The sequence below is a fragment of the Chiloscyllium plagiosum genome, unplaced genomic scaffold (genome assembly GCF_037043375.1).
Source record: "Chiloscyllium plagiosum isolate Xiang-an unplaced genomic scaffold, Cpla_swu_hap1 HiC_scaffold_22, whole genome shotgun sequence".
Classification (NCBI taxonomy): domain Eukaryota; kingdom Metazoa; phylum Chordata; class Chondrichthyes; order Orectolobiformes; family Hemiscylliidae; genus Chiloscyllium; species Chiloscyllium plagiosum.
The window spans coordinates 29981732-30003550 of NW_028270160.1; the positions used below are offsets into that span (position 1 = coordinate 29981732).

The 21819-nt window shown below is 39.0% G+C and overlaps 1 protein-coding gene across 1 annotated transcript in view; it reads left to right on the plus strand.

Annotated features, from left to right (window-relative positions):
- The window catches only part of btbd16 (BTB domain containing 16), a 71169-nt gene that overhangs the window by 33186 nt on the left and 16164 nt on the right, over positions 1 to 21819 (plus strand). The window contains exons 6-7 of the mRNA XM_043712687.2: positions 8339 to 8421; positions 12257 to 12334. Of these exons, the coding sequence (XP_043568622.2) occupies positions 8339 to 8421; positions 12257 to 12334 (161 nt within the window). The remainder of the gene's footprint in view (positions 1 to 8338; positions 8422 to 12256; positions 12335 to 21819) is intronic.

Here is a 21819-nt window from a genome sequence, read left to right on the forward strand (position 1 = left end):
CCAGGCACCTTAAGATAAGGGCCATCATTCTGTTAGCCTTTTTGATTACATTCTTCACTGGCTTGCCATGATTTGTCAATGAACAAGCTCTGTCCTTTAGACATCTCTCTGATTTTGCAGGATTTTACAACTGAGCATGCACAAAAGTTCATTCACCAAGCTGCCTCAGAAGGTTCTAGCATTGGTTAGTACAATTACTGAAGAATAAAGCTCTGTACATTCTAATAACAAATCAATGAGTGTTTCCTTGATTGGATCATGCCAGTCTGCTAAAAACAAAGCAATTCTTACCAGAAAAAGAGCTGAGGTTACAAAACAATATAAATGGAAATGCAATTTTTTTTTCCATAACAGATAAAGAGCAATCGGATTTTGTTTAGCCTCAACATAAGTTGTCCTTTGTATTTATTATTCTCAATATGCAGACGTCATTGCAGAATAATTTTGTTGGCTCATCATTCTGGACTATCATATTCAATTAAACAAATACACAATAGAAACCATTGTATCCAGAAGAGGATAGATCATTAACTAAACAGAATCACATACACAGGTGCTTACGGACAATTTAATGACCATAGAATGTTAGTTAACACTATGATGATGTTGTAAATATTGTTGAAATCCTGTTTACTTTGAATTTAATGATGCTTTATTAAGTTTTATTCCTTGCTCTGGCTTTTTCAATTGATGTTTGTATAAAGTATTAATCTCTTTCACATTAAGTTAGTCATCATCCCACAGTCAATGACAGTAGTATGGATGTGACACTAGCAGGAGGTGGTGATATTAATCCAGAGACCTAGGTGATGTTCTGGGGATTTGGGTTCAAATCCCACTACAGTAGATAGTGGAATTTGAAGCCAATTTTTAAAAATCTGGAATTAAGAGTATAATGATTAGATTAGATTCCCTACAGTGTGGAAACACGACCCTCCAAAGTGTAACCCACCCAGACCGATTTCCCAACATTTACCCTGACTAATGCATCTCACACTATGGCCAATTCACCTGACCTGCACATCTTTGGATTGTGGGAGGAAACCAGAGCACCTAGAGGAAACCCACGCAGACACAGGGAGAATGTGCAAGCTTCACACCTGAGGCAGGAATTGAACCTGGGTCCCTGGTGCTGTGAGGCAGCAGTGCTAACCACTGAGCAACCGTGCTGCCCCATGGTGACCATGACCATGGTGCCGCCCCAACAGTGACCATGAAACTATTGTTGATTTTTGGGAGAAACCCATCTGGTCCACTTGCTCTCTTTACAGAAAGAAACATTTGCCCTTACCTGGCCTGGCCTACATGTGACTGTAGACCCACAGCAATGTGGTTGACTCTCATCTGCTCTCTGGATAATTATGAATGGTCAGTAAATTTTGGCCCATCCAGCAATGCGCCCAACATGTGAATTATTTTTTTTAAAATGTTTAAAAAAGCAATGTTGTAAAGAATATTGACCCTTGACTTGTCTCAACAGATAAACTCCATTTTCAAAAGTTCAGATATACTTACCACAGGAGAGACTGCCTTTGATTAATTTATTGGGTATCAATATTTCTCGGCAAGGACCTGAGGTTTTACATTGATATTGGCAACTATGTCCTGAGCTTATAGATGTTATTACTTCTGCAAATTAAAGGAATGAGCATCTATTTGCATGCCACATGAGTGACACCATTATACATTCTGAATGAAGCGGAAACTGTCTTAAAGTTATTCATGCTGGGCAATGTCAGAGTGCTGTTGTTATGGTACTTGATTTATTTTGTGATGGAAAATTTCGGTTTGGCAAATACCCACCATTAATAACTCAAACAGGGAGCATAGGATGAAAGGCACATCAAATATACTACAATCTTATCACTAAGGATTTACTCATTCTTTTACTCATTCAATTATGGTCATATGTAGTGGGTTTTGCTCATCTAGCTAGGTACCTTAAAAAATGAATTAAAAAAAAAATACTAACCAAGGGGATCTCAGGATAGCTCAATAATCTGTGTTTTCTTATTGATTCACATGATGTGAGTATCACTGATAAGGCCAACATTTATTGCACATCACTAATTGCCCTTGTGAAAGTGGGAGAGTGACGGTTTCAGAGGGCAATGAGAGTCAAGCATATTACTGGGGTCTGGAGTCAGATCTGGCTTATACCAGGTAAGCACAGTAGATTTCCTTCTTTAAAGGATATTAGACTTATAATTGACTGAATGCCACTAGCGCTGCAAGAATTGTACTCTTATGGAACTTAGCACCATTAATTTAGTCATGTGAAAGTCAGCTATTTTTCCAGCTTCTCGTCACTTTCCACAAGATTCTGTGAAAATATGTCTAATTGAACATCAAGTCTGTGCAGGATCTCGACAGCTACTCGTATTGACTGTGTTGGATCATGTGTGAATAATGATGACTTAGGCAAGATAATGGAAGAATTATGCTTCAGTAAGCAGCTAACTATTGCAAGCAACTGGAGAAAAGTGTCAGAACAAGAGAAAAGATTTTACGATACTAAAAGTTCCACTCTTCAAAAGGTGTGCTTGCTTGTTAATAACAAGTGGTAGTCACATGTGTGTGATATTTGATCGTTCACAGCTGGGCATTGTTCCTCATCATGTTTTAAACTACTGAGTTTATTTATTTCTGCCATGTTTTACAAATATATAACTACATCAAACATTAAGTGTATAACTATCCGTTTGAAAAGAAATTCGTTACGCATACTTTCACTTTAAGTTATGATTTTCTCTTGATTCTGCTTTCCCATGCAGCACTTTGTAGTGAGATTCTAACATATGTGTGAATGTTATTCTTCTTACTATAATTTTCCTTAACCCTCATGGGACGGCATCTGATCTCCGGTAGCTATTTCTAATTATTTGCCCAGCTGGGAATTTGTCATTCACTATCAGATCATCGAGCAAATAACCTTCTCCAATGTGATATTGAAGAATAATGAGAAATTTGTAGGATGACTGAAATTTTAGTTTATAAAATGAGAACTACTGTGGCCCTAACGAAATAAAGAATTCAGATCTGTTAATACTTTAGGCAAATATGTCCTGTTTATCACCACATGCATCTGCTTCCTCCTTGAACTCCTTTGTTTTCTTTAAAAGCAATCAACGACAGTTTTTCAATCACATTTTACATCCTGTTTCAACTTTTTGGATTTTAGATCCTTTCTTAAAATTCTAATATTTGTTTCTGGTTTAATTGAGTGATTGTTGCTCAGTCCAGTTAGTATTAATGATCGAGGGACATGTTGCAAGTTTAGGAATTAGATTTGTGAAGTTTCTCTGAAATTTCAGGGTGTTTCATTTTATGGACCAGCCCAAACCCCCTCAAAATAAATTAAGTTAGGCTAGACTCTTAATTGTTTCTTACTGTAAAGGCAAATGCCAGGCATAGCATTCCAGGTGCAGTGTGATTGGTCAAGCTGCCAGATTTGAAGCAGCACACACTTTTTCCGTACACTGTAATTAAAATATAACAAAAGAAAGAAAAAATTGGTGTAATTAACTCCATTGAGAAAACTTAACAGAATAGTAGATTATTTAACTACTAAACAATAACTGGTCCAATATAATAACATCCCATGAACACACCCTGGTCAAAGGCAAATTCAGTGAAACAGAATGTCTCGCATGTAATTCTAGCATCAGGAAGAGAACCTCCAGCTTTTAGCTATAACCCAGAGAGAGGAAAAACAGCTTCCATATCCAGCATCAAGGCCCCAGCAGCTGCTACTGAAAAACCAAAACTAAAAATCCTGGTTCTGTGAGAGCTTGTCCCTCCCATTCAGGCTGCTTCAAATGTTCCAATTTTAAAAAAAATCTACGGCTTCACAAGCTGTTTACTTGTGAACTTTCGATAGATAGCTTTTTACCTCTTGTCTTAAAACCTTCCTTCATTAAAAAAAAGGAGAACATACACCTCTTAAAGCCATAGTATCATCACATAATTTTAACCCCAGAATAAAATGTACTGAATGGAAATATGTAACATTTTTATACATAAAGCTGATGATAAATTACTGTACAACAAACCAAAGAACTGCAGATGCTGGAAATCAGAAACAAAACCAGAAATTGCTGGAGAAACTCAGCAGGCCTGGCCTCATCTATGGACAGAAAGCAGAGTTAATGTTTCAGGTCCAGTGACACTTCAGAATGGCATAATAAGGTAGAACGTTCTGAAGATGTGTCACTGGACCTGTAACGTTTACTCTGCTTTCTCTCCACAGATGCTGCCAGACCTGCTACGTTTTTCCAACAATTTCTGTTCTTGTTTCTAAAACAAAAATACTGTAGTTGTGCCATCTTTTAGTAGAGGTAGACTAGTCTTATATTTAAGTTTAGAATTTGGTGCAGTAGATGGAATAGCACTGCAGCCAGGAAAACTGGTGTAATTTGCTGGCATTCACACAAGATGGCTAGGTGCACTATTAAGATACTTCCTGTTTCTATGTACACTCTCAAATTGCTCAAAATACCTTTAGCAGAATAGTGTGTTTTTACAACAAGCCTGTTTTTAATGCAGGATAAGGTAACAGCTCCATAATCAGAAAACTTTGAAAATATTCAAATACAGTGTGACTTATTTATTCCCTTATTCTGTTCAGTGTGTGACAGATAGGACCTGCTTCTACAATACTGCTGATTAACTGTGCACCCTGATTAATTCCTAATCTATGGATTCATACAAGTAACTTCCCTGTGTATTAATGAACATGACTGATGCAGTCTGCAGTATTATTCGCAGATTCCTGCGAGCGCACCTCCTTGCGCTAAGTTTCTGATGTGGTTCTATTTAAGAAAATACCTTGTTAACATTTTGAGTACAGTGTGTCTTCTTCAAAACATCAGAGTGCTGAAGAAGAGACAGATCGGACTCAAACATTAACTCTGTTTCTCTCTCAAAAGATGTTGCCAAGTCTGTTGAGTTTGTTTCAGATTTCCAGCATCTACAATATTTTGCTTTTATTAAGGAAATGCACTGTTGGTTACCCAGGTGCACTTTTTCATTCACTGCCATTTTATCAGCTTTCACGTTTAATGACTCTGAGGGAAACAGCTTTCTTTTTATATTGTAGGGTGTCGGGGCAAGTCAAACTGATAGCAGATACTGCTGGATGCTGTTAACCCTAACCCTATATCTAATCCAATAGAGAATTAAATGCACAATGTTTTGAAAAAAAATTCATTAGCTATTGGCGTTGCTGGCTGTGCCAGCATTTATTGCATATCCCTCAATTTTGTTGAGACTTTAGTAGTGAGCTGGCTTCTAGAATTGCTGCATTTGGTCGTTACATCCATAATGCTGTCAGGGAGGCTGTTCCAAGATTTTGACCCAATGACACTGAAGGAACAGTGATACATTTCCAAGTCAGGTAAGTGGCATGGAGAGGAATTTACAGGTGGTAGTGTTCCCAGGTATCTGCAACCCTTGACCTTTGAGATGGTAGCAGATATTGGTTTGGAAGGTGCTGTCTAAGAACCGTAGTGAATTTCTCCAATGCATCTTGTAGATAGTACACCCTTCTGCTACTGTGCATTGGTGAAGGAGTAAGTGACATTTATTGATGTTGCACCAATCAAGTGGTCTGCTTAGGTCTGCAAGGTGTGAAGTGTAAAAGGTGTAAGGGTATAAAGATTAGGTTCTCTCGTTTGGTATTTGTGTGGTGCAAATGTTCTTATCAGCCCAAACCTGGATATTGTTCAGTTCCTCTGAGATGGAGGACAGATGTTGACCAAGAGGAAGATCACCTTCAGCATGATAGAGCACAGTAGTGTCAGGCACAACAGTCTAGACATGACTGAACTGACATATGCTTCCAATGGAACTTAGTTGGTGAAGTCATCATTCATTGACAATAAACATGTTGGTGCTGAAAAGCCAAATAAACCCTGTATATTCCCAAATGAAAATGCAGCTCTTTTATTTATTCGTTTTTGCTTTTCCTGTTGTGAAATAAGTTTAATGTTAAAAATTGCCTGTTCGAAGCCTTTGCAAAATGTGATGCTACATGTTATCGATAGTTTATGCTATGATGGGTTTTATGGAAAGAGTAAGAGAAGATGAGGACTGCAGATGTTGGAAATCAGAGTCAAAATGTGGCACTGGAAAATCACGGCCAGTCAGGCAGCATCCAAGGAGCAGGACAGTTGACGTTTTGAACATAAGCTCTTCATCAGAAATGTGAGGTTGGGGTGATGAGTGCGGGCAAAGGTGCTGAGTATTAAATGGGAGGGGGTTGGGGCTGAGGGGAAGGTACCTAGCAATGTGATAGGTAGATGAATACGGGGGGTGATGGTCGGATTTGAGGGTGGAATGGATAGCTGGGAAGGAAGATAGACAGGTCGGACAGTTCAAGAGGGTTGGATCTGGGATAAGGTGGGGGTAGGGGAGATAAGAAAACTGATCCCGTCTGTTGGAGGGTCCCAAAGCGGAAAATGATGTGTTCTTCCTCCAGGTGTCGGGTGACTAGGATTTGGCAGTGGAGGAGGAGCAGGACTTGCATGTCCTTGGCAAAGTAGGAGGGAATTCATTGGGTGGGGCTGATCGGTACATGAGTACTGGAGATGTTGTCTGAAATGTTCTGCAAGTTGGCATCCTGTCTACCCAATGTAGAGACCACATCGAGAGCATTGGACACAGTAGATGAGGTGTTTGGATCCCAGATCCCAGATCCAACCCTCCAACTCAGCACTACCCTCTTGAACTGTTCTGTTCCTCCATCTTCCTTCCCACCTATCTGCTCCACCCTCTACATTGACCTATCACCATTACCCCCCACCTTCATCTACCTATCGCATTCCTAGCTACCTTCCCCCAGCCCCACCCCCTCCCATTTATCTCTCAGCCCCCTTAGCCAACCATCCAACATTCTTGATGAATTGCTTATGCTTGAAACATCAACTCTCCTGATCCTCAGATGGTGCCTGACTAGTTGTACTTTTCCAGCACTTTTTGATTATGGAAAGAGTAGCTGTCTTCAGACATAGTTCTAATATCATGTAACACTAAGGGGTTGCCTTGGTAACTTAATTCATGTAGGGCAGCTGAATTGACAATCGATAAGTCAGGTGATGATGTAAATTGAAAATGTATTTACAAATGTGAGCTTTTATTCATACTGACGCATCATCGATACAATCTCTGTGCCTTCAAATGGTCTTCTTTTTCCTTTCCTTCCTACTATGTCTATATTGTGTCTCAGTTTCCACAGATAGGGTAGAGGTGCCTGCCATATAGTGGAGCCTGGTGGTCTTGGACTTTTGGGTGGATGACCACAAGAACATTTATGTCTGTGGGCCTAGACATGCTGACAGTGTTCTGGTCAGATCCAGGTTCATACTCCTGATGCTTCCACCGGGTTTAGTGTCGCAGCCAGAGTGAGGCAGGGGACATCTAGAATGTTTGAGAGAAGAAATCTCATGAGTGAAAATTTTCATCTAGTCATTCAAACCTCCTGCAGAAAATTTGACTTATTTTTCTTGATGTTGAGAATCTCATTTTTCCATTCTCTTCCATTTGCCATTGCCCACAGGAAATCTACTGCAGGGAATTATGCATTTATATGAAGCTAATTAGGGAGTAGGACACATTTGGCCAGAAACGTATGGTGATCCACAATTTACAGGCTCTGTCTTTCTTGTAAGAAGCTGCTGACTGTTTTCTTCATTAATAACGGTCAGCAATGTTCAGATGCCTTCATTTCCATCAAACTACAGTCCCTTATTTTTAGGTTATCTTTGAATTTTAGGTTATCTCTGTATTTGCATTTCAGTGCAATAAAGAAGAAAATGTCATAAAGTCATAAAGTATGATAATTGCATCTTTCTTGTCTGACTTTTTGCTTGATAAAACTATTAATTGAGCCACAAAATGCAATTAGGGTAGGGAATTCAAAATCAGCTGGTCTATTTTTAAGTGAGAGGAGAAAGATTTAAAAGGGTCCCGAGGGGCAATGTTTTCACAGAGGGGGGGTGGTTTGTAGATGGAATGAAGTGGTAGATGCAGGTAGTGTTACAAAATTTAAAGACATTTCAGTAGGTACATTAATAGGAAAGGTTAAGAGGAATATAGGCCAAATACAGGCACGTGAGATTAGTTTAGTTTGGAAAAGTTGGCTAGCAGAGACGAGTTGGACCGAAGGGTCTGTTTCATTCTGTATGACTCTGTGACTCTATAGCATACATAAATGGCAGATATTTTGTTCAGAAAATGATTTATTATCAGTGATGTTCAAATATTTTCACTTAGCATTTACTACTTAATTAATGATTGACATTTCTTCTAAAGATTGACTTTTCTTCTGTCATTTTATTAGCTCGACAGATTGAGGAGCTCCAGCAAATCGATTTATTACCACGAGACTGGCTGTTGTACATTGTCACCCGCAGTTACTATGCAGTGAGTTGATACGTTGATCTTTAAACTTTAAATTTGATTTGATTCAGAAATGGTTAAAAGATGTTGACTAATGGTCCTTTTGTAATTTCTAGAGGTGACAAGTTCCTTTCAGAAATTAATCACTGAATGTTATCCACTTTGGTTTGGAGAAAGGTGTATTGAAATATAGTTTCAGAGGTGGGAGACCAGGAATTCTAAGGGATTAAGGTGTCTATGTATACAAATACACAGGTATTAAATGTATTGGAAAAGTTCAATGGGCTATTGAGACTGAGAGCAACTTGGTATTAAAAAGTGAGGAAATTCTGCTCAATTGTACTAAGTCTAGATCTGACTCAATTGAGCATGCTGTGTTCAGTTTAAGGCAAAAATTCAAGAAAGATATGCTGCTCGGGTATGTTATAAGGACAGGTTGAGTTGAAGAGTGGTATAATAGATATGCTTAATTTAATAGGAAAGTTTAGTAGTGTAATTATAGGGCGACTGCCTGTGTGGATTTTGCACATTCTCCTCATGCCTACGTTGATTTCCTTTGGGTGCTCCCGTTTCCGCTCACAGTCCAAAGATGTGCAGGTTAGGTGGGTTGGCCATGCTAAAATGAAATTGCCCTGTAGTGTCCAGGTTAGGAGGTTTAGCCATAGTGAAAACTCCATGCAAGGTTACAGAGATGCGATGGGTGGGTTACTCAACAGAGGGCCTGATGGATTGAATAGCTTATTTCTGTATTGTATGGATTCTATGATTCTAGAAGACATTGCCCCTGGTGGGACTGTCCAGACAGAGGATATAATATGCAATATAGAGCAAGATAACACAACAATGAGGTTAAGATGGATGTAAAGGAGAGGATGAATTAATATACAGAGTATCTGTAACAATGACACCACAAAGTTGTTCTTTAAACTAAAATATTTACTGTGTTTAAAGCCTGCGAGAAAACAAAATGTATTTCAAATAATTTTAGATTGTATTACTGGGAATACCAAATGTGATAGTCTAGTAGACTTAGTCCAGTAGAGAGTTTGTGATAATTTGTCTAACAATAGGAATGTATCTAAAGTGACCAAACAAGAGATCATAAATTTCATAAATAAAGCATTTCTTGACCTGTCAATATGGCATGTACATGGGTCTCCAGGGTACAATAATTTAAGGCTGACACAAAACTTTGTTGTGAAGCAGGAACTGAAGAGTGATAAACTTCAAGAGTACATTGACAGGCTGATGGAATGGAGGTGACCAGGTGGCAGATAAAGTTTACTACAGAAAAATATGAAATGATATATTTCAGTAGGAAGACTGAGGGGAAGCATTATAAAATAATTCTATAAGGAGTACAAGTGCAAAAAAAACTTGGTTGGATACATGCAGAAATCATTAATAGTGGCAGGGAGGTTGAGAAAGTGTTTATAACAGTCTTTTGGTTGTGAACACACTCCATTCCTGAGTCCATTTGCAAGTTGACTTATACGCAAGTCAGATCACAATGCAAGACAATGTAAAGCTTCCGGTTGTAAGTACAAGAAATGTTTGTATGTCAGATATTTAAACTTACACCCCTGTATGAGACTGCATTGGTAAGTATGAATATTCGTAAGTCAGACATTAATCAATCATGGGGCTCCTGTATTTGGGATGTATAAATAGTAGCATAGAGTACAAAAGCAAGGAAGTTATGTTGCATATTTATAAAATTTAGTTTTGTCCAAAATGGAACATTGTGTCTGGAATGGGCATTGTACTTTGGGCAAGTTGTGAAGGCTTTCAAGATGATGCAAAGAAACTTTATGAAGTTACAGAGATGAAATATTTCAATTCTGTAGATAGACCCCCGAAACTGGATTTGATTTCCTTAGAGAAGAGGGGTTTGGGAGGAGGTTTGATTGAGGTGTTTGAAATCATACGGGATTTAGACAGAATATGTAGACAGAGTATTTCCTTTTAGTGGAATGGTCAATAACCACAAGACACCAATATAAGGATTGCCAAAAGGACTTTTGGTGCTATGAGAAAATTCTTTTTTACATAGCAAGTGGTATGAGCATCCTGAAAGTATAATGGAGGTCGATTCAACCGGCCTTTGATACCATTCTCACAGATAGCCACTAGCCTAGGAAAAAGATCATGCAATAGGATTTCACATTTTAAGATTTGTTCCAAATAAAAGCAACATCAACTAAACATTACTTCGCAGGCAACTAAACATTATAAGCTACAGAAGTGGTATTCATTATTAACTTTTTAATACAACTGGAAAGCCCATGGCACATTTAAATTTTGCACCATGCTTTTGTCAGATATGTAGCCTTAGAGTCATAGAATCATAAAGCTTTACAGCATGGAAACAGACCCTTCAGTCTAACTCGTCTATGCTGACCAGATATCCTAAATTAATCTTGTCCCGTTTGCCAGCATTTTACCAATATGCCTCAAAACCCTTACTATTCCTATACACATCCAGATGCCTTTTAAATGTTATAATTGTACCATTCTCTGGCAACTCATTCCATACATCCACCACTCTGTGTGTGAAAAGGTTGCCCTTTATGTCTCTTTTAAATTTTCCCTGCTCATCTTAAACCTATGCCCTCTGGTTTTCGAGCCCCCACTCTGCATGAAAAGATCTTGGCTATTCACCCTATCCATGCCCCTCATGATTTTATAAAACTCTATAATGTCACCCACAGACTCTGAATTCCAGGGAAAATAGCCCAAGTCTATTCTGCCTCTCCCTGTAGCTCAAACCCTCCAACCATGGCAACATCCTTGTAAAACTTTTCTGAACTTTTTTCAAGTTTCACAACACCTTTCCCATAGCAGGGAGACCAGAACTGAACACAGCATTCCAAAAGTGGTCTAACCAATGTCCTGTACAGCTACAACATGACCTCCCAACTCCAATACTCAGTGCACTGACCAATAAAGCCAAGCATAACAAACACCTTCTTCACTATCCCGTTTACCTGCGACTCCACTTTCAAGGAACTATGAACCTGCACCTCAAGGTCTCTTGGTTCAGCAACACTTCCCAGGACTTTACCATTAAGTGCATAAGTCCTGCCCTGATTTGCCTTTCCAAAACACGACACCTCACATTTGTCTAAATTAAACTCCATCTGCCCATCTGATCAAGGTACTGTTGCACTCTGGTATAACCTTCTTTGCTGTCCACTACATCTCCAATTTTGGTGTCATCTTCAAATTTACAAACTTCCTGTGTTCACATCAGATCATTTATATAAATGATGAAAAGCAGTGAACCCAGTACTGATCCTTGTGGCACAATGCTACTCACAGGCCTCCAGTTTGAAAAGCAACCCTCCACCACTACCATCTGTCTTCTAGCTTCAAGCCAGTTCTATATCCAAATGGTGATTTCTCCATGTATTCCATGTGATCTAACCTTGTTGAACACCTTACTCAAGTTCTTGTAGATCACATCCACTGCTCTGCCTTCATCAGACCTCTTTGTTACTTCTCCAAAAACTCAATCAAGTTAGTGAAACACAATTTCCCATGCCTTGTGGCTTCAAGTCCAAATTGTTGCTTATGTTCTGCCCGATTAAGTTGGGGCTTCCTGTTTTTCAATCAAAGCCCCCTTCTCTCCATTTTCTGAGATTTGACACATTAGCAAGACTCCAGTTCTGCACAAGAAGCTTTGTTCCTTTAACTGCTATTCTGTCCTCACCTGTGCTCCCATTGGTGATTAACCCATAAGCAGTTCTTTCCTTCTCCCTGGTACAACAGTGACTGACTGAGCCTAAGAATCTGTAAGTCTCTCAACTGGTTTGAAATTTCATAATGTAAGCATTGAACATTTTCATTCACTTTGCAGCTACAACATGGTGGAGATGTGCCATGTCTGAAATACCTTTCCTCTGAAGCAGTCCGGTTTGGCTTCATCATTGCAGAGGTATAAAAAATAGTTAAGGAGCTTACCCAAATTATTCATCTGCTGGAAAATCAACATGTTTTTGTGTAATAGAGCTTTTTAAATTTTATAACTTTTCCATAATTTAACTTTCTGAATTTTACAGTAAAAATACCACCCTGAGTTCAGATAACATTCAAAGCTTGTATCTTGTTCAAACAGTTTTTGATGTTATCTGAAACTCTCAAGCAGCATTCTTGCAATTGTACCCTTTCACCAATCACAGTTGACAAGATTGTCATGGAAAGTATGTTATTTTGAAACTTTGATTTTCTGGTTGATGGTGAGAGAAGAGACATTTTTGTTGCAGACTTGCTTTCACATTGACACCAAACAGTATAATATAGACATTGGGTACCAAATGAAACGTTTGTACTGAATCCACTTGGAAGGGATGGAGGCAGAATTTTACCAGGCTGTGACTGATGTGGGCTACAGTGTGATGAGTGGTACATCAAGCGAGACAGTCATCTCATCATTAATTCCATAGTTTGCTCAATCAGGGCAGTAAGATTCTCATTAGACATCAAAGTTTCCAATCAACATTCCTTGTTAAATGATAGAATCATAGAATTCCTCTCGTGCAGAAAGAGGCCATTCGGCCTGTTAAGTGTACACCAAAGGGCATTTTACCCATTATGCATTCCATCTCCATAACACCACTTGGAATTGTTACCACGGCTATCCCACCTAACCTGCACATCCCTGCCTGCTATGAGGCAATTATTAGCACCTAACCTGCATGTCTTCAGACAGTGGAAGGAAACTGGAGTACCCAGAGGAAACTCCTGTGGACACAGGAAAACATGCAAACTCCACACAGTCACCCAAGGCTGCAATAGAACCTGTGAGGCAGCAGTGCTAACCACTGTGCCACAGTGCTACCCAAATCATTTATTACCAGTCGTCACAGATTGTGATCTTATCAAAACTGCCATTGGAGAAACTCAGGCAGGCTTCATGGTCACCATCCACAGACACTTCACATACATGGGCGCTGGCCAGTCCTCATGAATCCTCATGGTATATTTCCAATCCACTAACAGGACAATTCTGCTGATCAATTCTGCATCTCAGGCTTCACTGGCAATTATCATTGTTAGGCTGCAGCTAAGACACTTCATAATCAGGTACAGACCCAGTTCATGAGGTATACCTGGCTGCATCTTTGGGCTCTTCACTTACTCATTCATTCTAAGCCGACTCTGGATGCTTGCCGCTTCCCTGCCTTTCATTGCCTTAACTTTTTGTGCTTTACAGCCCCATCCAGAGTTAGTGAGCGCAATGACAGCAAATGAAAAATGTCTATTCCTGGGCACAAACGGTCCTTGCTGCAGAATTGCAATGATAGCTGTCAGTGTAGTCTGAGCTGAAGTATTGAGATATTGGTGCCTGACATCCAACATGGAGATCTTTTGGAGAAAACGGAGGGTTAAATCCAGCCATGAACCTGTTCAGGTTTCCATGCCGAATTTTCCCGATGGCTAGTTTGTACAGTCAGTTTGGTAAGATTTCAATCAATGGCGAATTAGACTGTTCACCTATATAACAAGCAATAGAGAGTATCAATTGTGAACTTGCCACTCAATGACAAGAATCTTGCAACACCACTTGAACAAAGTAGGGAAGTTGTGGGGAGACGACCATGTATAAAAATGATCATCTAACCTGATTCCGCCACTCATCTCGCCTTTGCCCACATCTCTCAAAATCTGGTGAGTTTCTACTCATAGACTGTGTTCTGGTGACATAAATTCACAACTAACCATAACTTTTGAAGATTTTACATTCAGCTAGTAAATTAATCTGGAATTAGAAGTTAGCTTTAGTAAAGGTAGCTATACAATGACTAGATTTTGTAAAAACTGGTTCATCAATATCTTTTTAGAAAGAAAATCTTGTAATCTATATCCAGTCTGTTTGATATGCAGTTCTAGCCCTTAGCAATGTGGTTGACTCTTAATTGCCCTTTGAAATGGCCTGACAGGTCATTGAGTCAAGGGCAATTAAGAAGAGCAATAAATGCTTACCAGCAATGCCAACAATTGGTGAAGGTACAAAAAAAAGTTAAAATTACTGTACCATGGCTTAGGTGACAGTCACACTTTCCATCTTTCCAATCAATAAATTGTTACTTATCAGTGTAAAATATCAGCTTGCTAATTCTCACTTCTGAGTCAGAGGGTTGTGCGTTCAAATTCCTGTTCCTAACCTGTCTGCAAAAGTCTATCTTGACACTCAATGCAGTCCTGAGGGTGTGCTAAACTGTTGTAAGTGCTGTCTTTCAAATGAAGCATTAAATTGACGTCTCATCTGTTTTTAGGTGGTTATAAACAATTTAAGAGTTCTCTCTCAAAGTGATGTTGGAGAGTTATACCCAGCAGTTGGGCCAATATTTATCCTGCAAACATAGAGTCATACAGATGGAAACAGAGCCTTTGGTCCAACTTGTCCATGCTGACCAGATATCCCAACCCAATCTATTCCCATCTGCCAGCCACCGAGATAGTTTTGTCGTTATCACATTGCTAGTTATGGGAGTTGCTGAGTACCAATTCACTGCCACATTTCCTACATTACACTCAAGTGCTACAAAATGATTTGGGACATCCTGTGATCATAATAGGTGCTATACAAATGTAGGACTTATCTTTCTTAGGCAGAACGAAGTGACCCCATACATGCATGAAGCTCTGCTTTCCAATCAATAATGATGTGAATGAACAAAATTACTATGGCTACTCTCTCACATAATTTAAACTAAATGGCATCATTTGTTCCACCAGAACCTTACTGTTCATTTACTGGAATTTTGACCCAGTAACTATTCAGGGAGGGTCTTGTGCCTAATGGTAAAATCCCTATCTCTGAGCGAAAAGCTCTGGATTTGAGTTCCACTTAGGACTGAATGGCCATGGAAGATGTGTTTGCAGTATGGCCGAACAAATTGATTATTAACCTGTAAATCCTTCTGATCTGCCTGTGGCAGGTGGTGAACATGGAAAAGTTGTTTGATTAGCTATGCTTAAGGTGGACTAGCATCCCTCAAGGTTCAGCCTCTGGTGACAGGCTGATAGCTTGTTCTAAGAAACATCCAGCAATGGAAACACACAATTTTCTGAGTCTGTTACATGGAAATAATCAGTAGGTGGAAAAAATTGCAAAAAGCTGAATAATTCTGCTGATATCATAAACTGATGCTTGAGTGGTTTATTGTTATCTGAATCCAAGATAATATTTTTATTGTAATCACTCTTATTTTTAGATGATACATGGCAATATTATTTATAATACAGAACTCAAGTCTGACACTCAGTTGCCCTAAGGGCAATTCTAGCTAACAATTAAATGCTATCCTCAAGATTATAAAGTTACACAATTTATAGGAATGAGGAAAACCCAATAGGTTAATTGTTCAAGTTTGAAAAAATTCCAGGCAACTCATCAGTTCATCTGATTGCATTTTGAACAAATATAAAAATGTTCATCTCTATCAACCTTTCTGGGAGACCACTTGAAAAGTTTTCATAACAAAGCAAGTTTACTTCTGACATCAATTCTAAATTGTGCTTCCTTTCGCTCAGTTGATTTTTTGCTCTCTCTCCCCCACTTTATTATCATTAATCTTTATGAATTTTATCAACTTACACTTGGCATTGCAGATTTTCCACCTGAAAAAGAAAAGAGCCAAATTTCATTTTGATTGAAATATTTTAAACAAATATCATGTAGTTTTCATAATGGCAGCCAACCCACATTACCACATGTGTACTCATATGACAAGTTTAAAATCTACTCCACTCAGTTTCAGAACCTGAATCTCTACCATATTGACTACAACAATTCAAGAAGGCTGTTGCTCACCACTTTCTTGAGGGTAGTTAGGGCTGGGCAACAAATGCTGTCTGCATGTGATACTCACATCCTACAAAACATATTATAACAATTGTAGATTAGGTCCAGAAAGCCCTATACTTCAATTGCTGGGGCAATCTATCTCAGCCTTTCTTGATCTCACTGATTTTGCAAATTTCTTATTGGCATGCAAGTTTCACTTAAAGTTACATTACTTTTGGTTTATCTTAAACCTTTCTTGGAAATTTGACTGAATACTTCCTAGAAATCTAACTGTACCATTTCATATTCAGTTGTTGAATTATATTATCAATGGAAGAATAAACTTCATCTCGATAAGAGAGAAGTATTGGGCAATAGGCTGCTATACAGAAAGCATGCTCTAATATTAACCTGATTAATTTCTGTCACTTAATTCATACAGCTGAAATTTACTGGCCTTTTTTGGGTCAGGCTGGGAGGTGGAAAGGCTAGTAAAATTTCAGAGATTTTCAGGGCCCCCATTTCAGACACTCTATCTCATGGAGGGGTATCCTGGTAGGATTAGCTATCCCATTTAATAGAACTACCTGTCCTCAGGAACACAGCTCTCCCCTTTTTCAGACCCATCTGCCTTATGATACCTTCTTCAAAGACACAGATGCAGAAACAACAACATGCACTCATTTGCCAGATGCTGTACCATCAATGGTCACTGGTAACTCAAGGATGTGGTCCACTGTCTTTACTAGGGATGGCAGCTCTGTCTGTAGCCAGTTAATTCAGAAGTACCAACAAAATGTGGTCCTGGCCCATTGAAATGACTTACTTCCCACTTTCAAGTATTGCAACAGAACTCCCGTTACCTCTGTTGAAGTGGCCACCGATGTTCCAATGCATAATCATCCCATGCATATTGTTTGCAACATAAAAAGGTTATACTGCTTGCTGGTTTGCATGATAGTTGTGAGTAGCTAGTATTAAATATGCTGCTGACTGACTTGATTCCTCAGTAGGATACGTGTTATGGATTAACTCTGGAGTAAATTGGAGGGTTTTTTTAAAGCTTTTTAGCTTACACAGCATAAATGTGCTTGAAATAATGAGGATAGCACTAAAATAGACAATAAACTAAATCCAAACATTTTTTCAATACCATTACATCTTGAAGCAGAAGACTCTGATTCATCTCCTGACAGTGAAACGAAAATAGATGCTGTAGATTAAAATACTTTGCACTAAGCAAATGTGTGGAATTTACTGTCCAGGCACACAATTCATTTAGAAAGGTCCAACAGAATTTTCCACAGCTCTGGCCAGGTTTGAAAACAGGATACGGCATAGGACAAATTAAGCTACAGCACATATATTTACTTAAATATTACATTAGCAGAACCAATATTCAAGTCATTTTGCTACCTGCAAATATAATCTATTTATTAAGAAGGCATGTTTTCTGTTATTAATCCGTGGGGCTAGCCTGGAAATCAGTGGCATATGACTCACTTAGATCTCAGAGGAAGTCCATTTTATTTAACCTGTCATAAATTCCTTTGTGATATCCTGAGACAAATGACAGGAAGCACCCCACAGCTGAAAATAATTCAATAATTCAGATGCTGTGAACGGGAAAGTATATTTCCAGAGGATCTTATAAATAGCAATTGTGATTCATCAGATCAAATCTATGATCAAACTTCAGATACTTGAGAAGAACAGTAATTCCCTGAACTGTACAGAACATGCCTGCTCCCCCTTAATATATTTTTCTAACTAAAAGATTAAAACAGAAGAAGAAGCACCTACATTTCTCCTGACAAGGTGAGTGCAGTGACTTTGCTTCCAGCCCCTTTCATTGACAAATGCTGTCAAACAGTTAATTACTAGTGTAGCTATTCCAACACTGGAGTTTGTGTTCAATCTTCTGGGTTTCCAGTGAGAAGCTGTGGATATGCTGATGGTGCCTGTAACTCCTCAATCATGAAAACAAATGCAGCCTTAAAAGCTTCAGGGAATAGTTTGAAATCGGGATGACCTCTTGAGTGTCTCCAGCACTTTCTGTTTATATTTTGGATGTGCGGCATCAGCAATACTGTTATTTCTAGTTTGAAATCTGGACTGCCCCACAATCTTCACCAGAAAACTGTGGCCATATTGTACTTTATCTACTATTCTTGCTTCTAATAAAGTGTCACACTGAAGAGCTGAAAGAGGCGTTGGAAAGGGAAATACGTTATTAGATAATAGTCGGTGATGGTGGCAAACATGGAAACAAACCTTCACAATTAACACTTGTTAGATAACACATGAAGCTCATCTAATGCATTTCACAGGGACAAATATCAAAGAGGCTCTGAACAGAGGTGTACACCACTGCTCTAGTTCTGCTCTATCCTCTTCATTCACACTGTCATCATTTAGCCAGAAAGAGTTCACTGATAATTGTGACCCACTGTTCCATAAGCTATCACAAAATGTCAATGTGTATAAAACCTTAATGAGAAAACCAAAATCACCAATTTGCCCGACTGACTGCTACTCAGGAAAAAATACAATTCACACCAGGTTTTAAAAGAAACACAAAATATAATTAATTCTTGTAACACACAATGATAACAAGAACAGTGAAAAGAAGAGATGTCCAATTTATGGAACTTAAACTATATCACTTCAAAATACCCAAATACGCACACACTCAGTCATGATTAAAATAGACAAAAGACAAATTGTTTAAAATATATACCATGGGGGATAAATATATATGAGGCAAATCAAATTCCAAAGAGCACAGGATGGTAAATTATTTTTCAGTTTTTTCAATTCTTTCACTTCCTCAGTTCAGTGGTTGATCATGTGAGCTTAGGCTTTCTTTTGTCTCAGAATTGTCTTTTTCTGTCTTTTATCCCACATGATGAGAGGAAGAGAATGGATGTTTTCTGTCTGTAGACTCTAGATGTTTCTTCTTCTCTGCTGCTCTTGGCACATACACCTTCTTAACAATCTGCAGCTTCCCAATTAAGCAGTATTATCAGACAGAATCTTTAACTCAAGAGTCTTGATGCTGCTCAGTCTCAATTTCACCCTTTAACTACTTCAAAAATCAATACTGTATCACACAGCATAATAATGTATGCAGCACTAGACATTCAAATTGCAAAACTCCTGGTGTTTCAGTTATTGGAATTCTCAAATCTTGGAGGAATTGTTCGGTGAAAAGTCCAATTTCCTACAGTATGGATTTCGTACAGTTTCCAGGCGTAACTCTGACATACGCTGGAATAATGACTGTCTGGCCAATGGAAAATCCAAACTTTTCAGTTAGAACAATCCAATTTCCATTTCAGTTTATAATACCAAAATAAACTCGGACAACCCTTTCTGACCATCAGTTCGTGGGCTACTGGAAAGTTATGCATGTTAGGATTATTGACAAAGGAACAAAAGTTTGGATTTTCCGTTGGCCAGAGAGTCATTATTCCAGCGTAGGTCAGAGTTACGCCTGGAAACTGTACGAAATCCATACTGTAGGAAATTGGACTTTTCACCGAACAATTCCTCCAAGATTTGAGAATTCTAATGAAATTAAGTAAAAGTCACCCAGGAAAAGTTAGATTATTAAATTTTTACCTAGATTATTAAATACACAGTCTAACTCCTGAGTAACTATTTAACAGCAACTATGCTTATCTTATTTACCTGCCTCACAACTACAAACCCCCAGACCACTTACAGCCCCCAGACTCTGACCCACCATCCTGCAGAACCTGACCTCCCAATTCCACCCTGGAGTCTGACCTGAACTCTCTGCTGGACCTGGACTGACCTGACTTGACTCCCTCTCCTACTGGACCTGACCCAACACACCTTGCGTCAGACTGGACCCAACTGGATATCCAAGTAGACCCAACTTGTTGATATTCCCCTGCATTGGATGTGACTCAACACCCCCACCCTCACTCTCAGGCAGACCCAATTTCTTCCACTCTCCATGACGCTGCATCACTTATCTTGCCATCTGCACCTTGACACCTATCCTCTTCCAACTCAGCATCCTGCTCATCTGGCACCCTTCCCTTTGTCCAACTGCAATCCTTCTATTTGGGAGTTTGTTGTTTACACATTTGGCATCCTTCCCCAGCCACACCACTCCCTCCACAGCTGGCACCATTTCCAGCATTCTACTTACCTCGCACCTCAACAGCCTACTCACCTGACACTCTTCACTCCCAGGACCTAACATCTCATTTACTTCATGTTGTTATGATTTGACAGCAGCAGTTGAAGTGGTTCTGTAGACCTTTAAATGTCAAATTATGACAGCTGTTTGCTGTGAAAAGAGGTTTTGTGTCTGCCTTCCTCTGACAGCTCTTTAATTCTGACAGAGAACTGTCAGAATTAAAGTCCCACATTTCTGAAGGAGCCTGATCGGAATCTCCTCTCAGAAATGTGCAGCTCCCTTCTTAATTATAATGGAAGCGCCAAAATGGTAACCTGCGTGAGATTGTCACTCCATAGAACATCTGGCCCAAACTTTCCCTGTAGCATCCATGTTGGCACAGCTGTCACTACTCAGAATTAACTTGTGATGGAGCACAAGTCAAGTGCAAAGGTGGGTCAAAGCTCTGTAAGAGGTACTTTTGTCAGAACATATGTATAAACTTTGCCTGGAACAAAGGAAGTGGCTGGAAGTCTGGACCCCTTTTATGGAAGCTCAAATGATATAAGTATGTCTTCTATAGACCAGAAAGAAAGCCATAGTTATGCTATAAAGGAATAATCCTCAAACAAACTCCATGAGAGATAGTATCCAAACTCTACAACTTCTCTGATAGATCCCTGATCACTGAAAAGAGGACTGTCACCAGAATTTTTATAATCGCCCAACAATGACTGATCCCAGAAATTACACAGCCCTAAAATTGTCAATCTATTAATGTGTTACTCTATATATCTCTCTAAGTATCTTACTTTGAACTGCCTACTGACCACTGAATATAAATACAGGAACATAGTAACATTGGAACAGGAGGAGGTCATTCAGCCTGTCAAGCCTGCCCCATCATTCGATATAATCATAGCTTATTCAACACTTGAATGCCTTTACCCAATCCTTCTCCATAACACTGTATGCCATGATAATCTGAAATCTCTCAATCTTTAAATATACTTAGGATTGTTATTCCATAGCCCTCTGTGATTGAGAATTCCAAAGGTAGACACTCCAATGAGTTAAAAAGTTCCTCCTCATCTTGGATCTAAAGTATCCCCCTTATGTAAATTATGCCTCTTGATTCTAGACTCCTCAACCAGATGAAACATCTTATTTGCATCTACTCTGTCTATCCTTTTAAGTATTTTGTAAGTTTCAATGAGATTATCTCTCATTTTTTAAAGATTAAGAGAATATAGACCCAGATTGCCGATTTCTCTTCATTGGACAGTCCTGCCATGTTGGGAACAACTCTGGTAAACTTTAATTGGACTCAAAGTTTGTGCGAAGATTTGTAGCTCGGATGCTCGTTGTTGGGGTTCTGTTCGCCGAGCTGAAAAAAAAACTTTAATTGGACTCCCTCTTGGGCAACAACAATTTTCTTGAGATAAGGAACCAAAACTGCACACACTACTTCAGATGT